Source organism: Cuculus canorus, chromosome 23 (assembly GCF_017976375.1).
Source record: "Cuculus canorus isolate bCucCan1 chromosome 23, bCucCan1.pri, whole genome shotgun sequence".
NCBI classification, from domain to species: domain Eukaryota; kingdom Metazoa; phylum Chordata; class Aves; order Cuculiformes; family Cuculidae; genus Cuculus; species Cuculus canorus.
The window spans coordinates 1,469,623-1,476,449 of record NC_071423.1 but is presented as its reverse complement, the minus strand read 5'-3'; the positions used below and the strand labels follow the sequence as shown (position 1 = coordinate 1,476,449).

Below are 6,827 nucleotides of genomic sequence, written 5' to 3'. Positions count from 1 at the left end.
ACAAAAAGCCAAAGCAAATAACAAGTTTGCAGCAATTCCTGGAAAGGAAGAAGCAAGCTCTTGTGTTGAAATAGCTGTGCACCGAGCTCCCAGAGTCCCTGGGTCATTCCTCCTCCTACAGCAACTGAAATTTAAAGTAAGAATCTTCACCCTTTTCTGCCTTCTCTAAGACAAGGAGCAGCTAGGATCTCCTCTGCTAAAGAAACTTCTGCCCAGGAACACCTGCCTGCTCATTCGTTGCAGCTCTTTATTCCGGGTGAAGTGGCAGCTCAACTGCAAACCATCCTGCCATCACTGCCCCACCTGCTCGCACAGAGCCCCGATAGGGGCAGATCCTTCCCCTGTGGAGGCACAGACTTGATGGGTGTATTGCTGTGGTGGGCTCAGACCTGCTTTTCTTTCTTGTATTTCTTTTCAGTCAGTTTAGTACCGGGATCTGTTCGCTACTCTTGGAGTCTGAAGAGCTGGGTTTTGCCAAGGATCTCTAATTCTCTTCTCACGTAACAGAAGAATCTGAGCTTTATGTGCACAGATTTTTACCTCTGTGGATGAAAAAATCATAACATACAAGCTAAATTACCTGTAATGTGTCACTCTTTGCATGATTTTAGTCAGAGATTTTCTCTTTTCTAATATAATAAAAAGTCTGACCTCACTTTCAACGAGTTCTGCTTTCACAGATGAAAATCATAATGTACACGTTCTGCTAGGTATTGTGCGAAAGTATACAAATAGGGTCTTTGAAGTGAATTTATAAACCCCAGCCCCCGATTTGCCTCCAGACTACAGCTCTAATTGACACCAAATGCAGCAACGCTCAGTTTGATGTGGGAGAACCCACTTCGTTAGGGAGCGAGCTGAAGTCTAACAAACTAATTTCACAGAGGTCATTAAAAATACTGTGCCAGCACAGCAAAGCAGCCTGTAAAAATATCTGTTATTGTAATAGTATAATAAAGTGAAGCTGGCTCCTTTAACCCTGAATTTGCAGAGCGATGGCTTTTTTCTTCTGACGGGAGGGGTGGAAACCAGCAGCTGGGTTCATCCTTGCTGTCATCCAGAGCTTCAGGTGGAGCCATTTACAGCTGTTGGAAGGGTAAGAGCGAGTATGAAATCCAGCTTCACATCAAATATTTGCACCAACAGGAGTTACAGCAAATTTCCCACATAGTTAACATCTCATTAGGACTGGGTCGGTGTGTTGGGCGGCAGTTTGAGAAATATTTCCTTCTCTTTGCTGACAGGAAGGTCGGAATGTGGGGAAATCCCTCTCCCTTGAAACAGCGATAGAAATCCACAGCTGTTTGGAAATTCATCCTTGGGGTGAATTCAGCCTTTGGGGTTGAAATACAGTGCTTGGGTATCCAAAAGCAGTCAGACGCTCGTGTATATAGGGATGGGTTCTGGCATCCAAGGATTACAGATAGGAGTCATCTCAGATGCTCGACGCTAGAAGGAGAGAAGAAGACTGAGAGGAGACCTTATTGCTCTCTACAACTACCTGAAAGGAGGTTGTAGTGAGGTGGGTGTTGGTCTCTTCTCCCTGGTAGTGAGTGACAGGACAATGCGACATGCTTTGAGATGTGCCAGGGGAGGTTTAGGGTGGATACTAGGAAGAATTTCTTTACCGAAAGCGTTGTCAGGCTGCCCAGGGAGGTGGTTGAGACACCATCCCTGGACGTGTTTAAAAGATGAGTAGATGTCACGTCGTGCTTGGGGACATGGTCTAGTGGCAGACTTAGCAGGGCTGGATCGATGGTTGGACTGGATGATCTGAAAGGTCTTTTCCAACTGAAATCATTCTGTGATTCTGTGATTTGGCAGCTCCTAGCTTAGAGCATCTCCCAAGTGCTTAGCCTGGGAGCTCTCTCCTCTAGCCTCTAAGCCGCTATTTGGTGGGGATAAAAAGCCTCGTTCCAAATACAGTTGATAGCAGATTCTAAACTTGATGCCTATAATTAAGCAGTAAGAAGACTTTCTTGTTCTCCCTTTCCGAGTTCCTCAGATGCTCAGGCACAGAGGCAGGTACATCTCAAACACAAACCGTCACAAAGATCCCAGCTAACGGAGCTGGAGCTCAGGGACCATCACCAATTCTACTTAACATACAGTCTACTTACAGAAGGTGAAATGTAAAGGTGTTCTACTCTGGCATATTTAAGTTAGATCCTATTCAGTGTTTGAACTTGGGGAGCAGAACAGAAATACTGGGTAAACACTAGATCACTAGAAATGAACAGCTAAATTACCACTGATTTCAGCGGGAGCTGGGGTTCCTGGTGAGGTTTGAGTTCTGAACATTAATGCAGAGAAGGTTTTCTGCTGTCCCTGTTGACTCATGGCTCACAACCATATGATCCCACCCATCTGTTTGGTAAACTTTCTGATTTAAGCCTGAAATACTTGAATTCCATCTGCCTTGTCCTCCTGGGAAAAGCAAAAAGTAGCATTAGGACTGTCAAAATCCTTGTTTATTTTGTCTCAGCGTGTCCCAGAAACTTGGATTGGGAGGAGAGATTGTCCTGTTGTCACCCCTAGAGCTTTCAACATGGCAAAGTCAGTCTGATATTGGGAGGTACAAATGGACTACTCCAGTATCTGTGTCATTTCTTGTTCTTTCCCTGAGGAATGCGAACTATTATGATCTTAAAGAAATGATGAAAGATGTCTGAGCAGCGCCCCACCAGTCTGAAGCTGTCTGGCACACTGGTGTGAGATCTCTTTGCTTAAGATCTCTTTATTCCATGGGAATACAGCCTGCAGTGGGCAGCAAACTCTATCTAAAGTCAAATATTAGCAAATACTAGCAAAGCTTGGTATCAGCGAGCACTCTGGAGAGAAAGATGAAAAGAGACAGAAAAGACCTGAGCTGTGGATGCTGTGGGTCACCTTCCATCTCAGCCTGGGCTCCTCTAAGATGTTGCAAGTTGGACAGCCAAAACCAGATGCTTCTTAATTTGTGGTTGGTTTTGAAAGTCTGTTTTCCCCCTAAGGATCCTGCTGGCCATGTTTTGCTATCAAAGACATCTTTGCACTCTGATAACTTTGAGATTCTGCCTTGAGATGGTTTTGTGCAATCTCAGTTTTCAGATTCTCCTATCGCTGGCAGCTGGGCAGGCACTCTGCATCAAAAGAAGAGACTTGGTATTTCTATTGATGATGCACAGCCAGAATGAATCTGGATTGCCCTAGAGTGAAAAAAAAATAGAGATAAGCAATAAAACACTCGCTCTTATGACTAAATAGAGCAATTATGGTTGAATACACAAAGGGAATGGCTCAGTGGTGGCTGAACACACTAACATCACTCTCTTTCCAAGCCCAACCTGCTAACGAAGCCGCTGCAAGCTATTGTACTAGAAACTTAGCAACAAAAGGTGGTGTGCGGAGGAAGGAAATGGTGTGCTCACGCCGTTCTGTGTTTCTAAGGGTTTATCAAATCGGCAGAAAGATCAAGCTATCTCTCAGGACCACCGTGTGTCTGCAAAAATACAGGAAGCGCCGTTGCCTGACCTTTATACACAACCAGAAGACTCCTTGGCAGTGCTTGTTTTTGCAGCCTCTTGCTCCACCTCAGGAATGCTTTGGAGCGCTGCCTCTCCCTGGGGTTTGGGGATAGGTGAGAAACATGAGCAAGTAGGCAGGGTGGGAAAACGCCCAGCGTTGCATATATACATTCTGTTGGTGACTTTGGGACTGACCTGAAGCGCAAGCAGATGAGATGGCTGTTAGGTCAGTGTGGTTCTTGCACTGTCCAGGCACTCAGTGTGGTGCTGGGACCCCTTCACTGGGACAGCAGGCAAGCGTCTGCTCCCGGCACTGCCACCATCCTCATGAGATACACTTCACCTGCTTGAGCGTTGGCTACTCTACCACTTTCTCTCTCTCTCTCTCTCCATGATGCAGCCTGAGTTTCTGATTTAGACACATCAATAACTACATTAGCTCTGATAAACACTGGCTCCAGAGACACAAATTTTCTGCAAGAAGAGGTCGATATTGTTTTATAGCAATAAGGATTGTGATTGCCACTGCTATGGAGCTGCTTTGTTTTCCTTTCAAGCTAAATTTTATTTAGAGGCAACGGTCATTCTTTATCTGCAGGTATGAGTGGGGAGGGAGAGAGTGGGACAATATGATGCCTTCGAGAAGAAAACCACTATTTATTTTGTCACATTTCTTTACATCATCCTCTCCATACAGCCGATGCATTGTAACACTTAATACATTTTTTAAAAAACACCAAGATTACTTGCAAAATTATATATATTTTAATATCCAAAAAGTACATTGCATATATATAGTAGCAAAAGCCCCATTTCCATGGGTAATTTCTTCATACTTAAACTTTGCGATTATTGCAGTAATGTTACTTATACACATCCTGAAAGCACTAAGACCTAAACTGGTTAGCTTGATCTTATTTTCCGTTGTGTTAAATAATGGCATCAGTGCTTCTGTTTAAAGTTAGGAGCAGACTATAATGTTCTGGTTCCAGGCTCGCCTCCTGCAATCGGATGCACGTGGACCAAATCTTGCACCCACACAGAGTCCCAGAGGTTATGTCTAGACTAGATAGTTGCGATCCTGTTAATTGGCTGCCAGTTAATACAAGTTAGCTAATAGGTTGTACATTCGAGTCTTCCCCCTCCTGTAGACATCTGTTCTCCAACACAAATGCTTGTGGTTTACTCTTCTGTTTATGGCACCAAACCACCATTTGTGGATCAGCAAATCAACATCTGCAAAATTAGAGATGGCTGAGAGGTTTGGAATGTTTAAAATGTAAATGAAAACCCCCAGCGAAAGTTTGGCAAGAAGTAATGAGAAGGCTTTGATATTTTTCTCCATGAGGTGGTTAAGAACTTTTCGACATTCAAGATTTTCGTGAAAAATAACAACGGAATATTGAAATAGTTGCTTGAAAAAGTTTCGATCAGCTTCGATGCAAACACGTGAGTGAAGGGGAATTAATTCACAGACACCCATGACAGGATAATGGAAGAAAAAGCTCTGCTCTAGACAAACCCCAGGGAATCCGGAAGGTTTCTGGCTACTTTGGGGTCAATCGTGGATCCAAGTGCAGGACCAAGGCTGTCTCCAACAGATACATTACTCAGGTCTTATTTTTTAATCTTTTTTTTTTAGCAAAAAGTACAAAGCTACAGCCCAAATGTACAGATTGAAAAGATGTACAAATTACATTAAAAAAAAAAAAAAACAAAACCAAAAAACAACCCACAAACAACTGAGCTGACAGTAAAAAACAAACCTGCATTTGTGACCGAGGTCAACTCGTTTTATTTAATCTTTCTTTTAAAACTGTGAGATATAGGGAAAAAAAATAACTCTGCATAACTTATACAGTAATTTGCCTTCTGATTTGTTGACCCTTTGGATGACGGTCTGACAAACGCACAGCGTTCGCGAATCGGTAACATTTAGCGATCCCTAAGGCTCTGGCAGAGCTCAGGGCCTGCTGTCATTTATTGTACTTCACTTTTGCTTTCAAGGAATGTCTGTGCTTGACATTGCATTACTTTTTGTTCTGGTTTCTGATGTTTCTGGAGTACATACACAGTCTAATGAAGTTGTACACTCTAGAAAAGTTCCTTCAATGCCCTTTACTTCTTAAAATATACATGTACATATATATATATGAATATATATATATTTAATTTCCAGTTGGGTGAAAATCCTCATCTGCCTTAAAGCTAAGATTCCAGTTGCGGTCCCCTGCAGCCCAACGTCCTCCACTTAACGGTCAAGTTGCCTACCCTCTCCGCAGCGAGAAAAAAACCCATGTAGTCATCTTTTCCTATAACCCAGAGTTGGATCTTTGTCTTGTGAAAAGCCTTTGAATCCTTAAAAATTTCTCTCACCAAAAAGCGAATAAGAATTCCAGGTAATGATGAACAATCTTCACAGTCAATCCCTACAGAGGACATAAGCGTTAAATACCAACGAAAATGCAGAGTACTGGCCCAAAGAAGCATCCTTCTCTCAGTTCAAGACACAAGAGGCAAAGTTACAAAAGTAAAAATGTTTGATGTAGGAATAACCAATATCCAGTTTTATTTCTTCCCCAGAAAGGCCACAATGATCCATTAAGGGTCCCCCCAAAAACCATAAAAATCCCAAAAATAAAGAAAAAGTTCAACCAGACTGATAAAGGCCACTTGAAGATAAAAGCATCTAGTAATAGCTGCCCAAGTGCGGTGATACATGGGCATTGGGATGGCGAGGGACGTTGGGGTTTGGATAAATGCTTCCTGCAGGGGAGGTCCAATAAGGTGAGGCTGCTCCAAAGAAACTGGATGAAGTGACGGGCATAGAAGAAGGGTGCGGGGGGACAAAGTTCACCTTCTGCTGATGGGCATGGTAAGACGGCATGTAGGAGAGATCTGATGGATACTTGTACATCGACGATTCAGTGGGATGAGGCTGAAGAGCCTGGGCAATGCCATGAAAGTCAAATTTGTAGGCATATCTTTTACCATGCACTTTGGTCATAATGTTCTTATCGTAGTAGTATCGGAGGGCTCGGCTCAACTTGTCATAATTCATGTTGGGCTTGCTTTTGCGTTCTCCCCAGCGCCGTGCCACTTCATCAGGGTCCGTCATCTTGAATTCCCCATTGGTCCCTTCCCACGTGATGCAGCTGGCGTTGGAACTGTCCGACAGCAACTCGAGGAGGAACTGCCACAGTTGGATCTGCCCGCTCCCTGCCAGAAGCAAGCCAAAGAGGAAAGGAAATGACATTGTGTTTCCTGCTTAAAAACAAAGACAAAGGCAGGAAACAGAAGGACTATCTCGATCTTTACTGG

The 6,827-nt window shown here is 43.5% G+C and overlaps 1 protein-coding gene across 7 annotated transcripts in view; it reads right to left on the bottom strand.

Moving 5' to 3' along the window:
* Positions 1 to 4,145: 4,145 nt before the first annotated feature.
* FLI1 (Fli-1 proto-oncogene, ETS transcription factor) overlaps positions 4,146 to 6,827 on the bottom strand; it is an 88,845-nt gene continuing 86,163 nt past the window's right edge. For all 7 annotated transcript variants that reach the window (XM_054086891.1, XM_054086894.1, XM_054086890.1 and 4 more), the window contains one exon: positions 4,146 to 6,725. In XM_054086891.1, the coding sequence (XP_053942866.1) occupies positions 6,196 to 6,725 (530 nt within the window). In that variant the 3' untranslated portion in view covers positions 4,146 to 6,195. The remainder of the gene's footprint in view (positions 6,726 to 6,827) is intronic.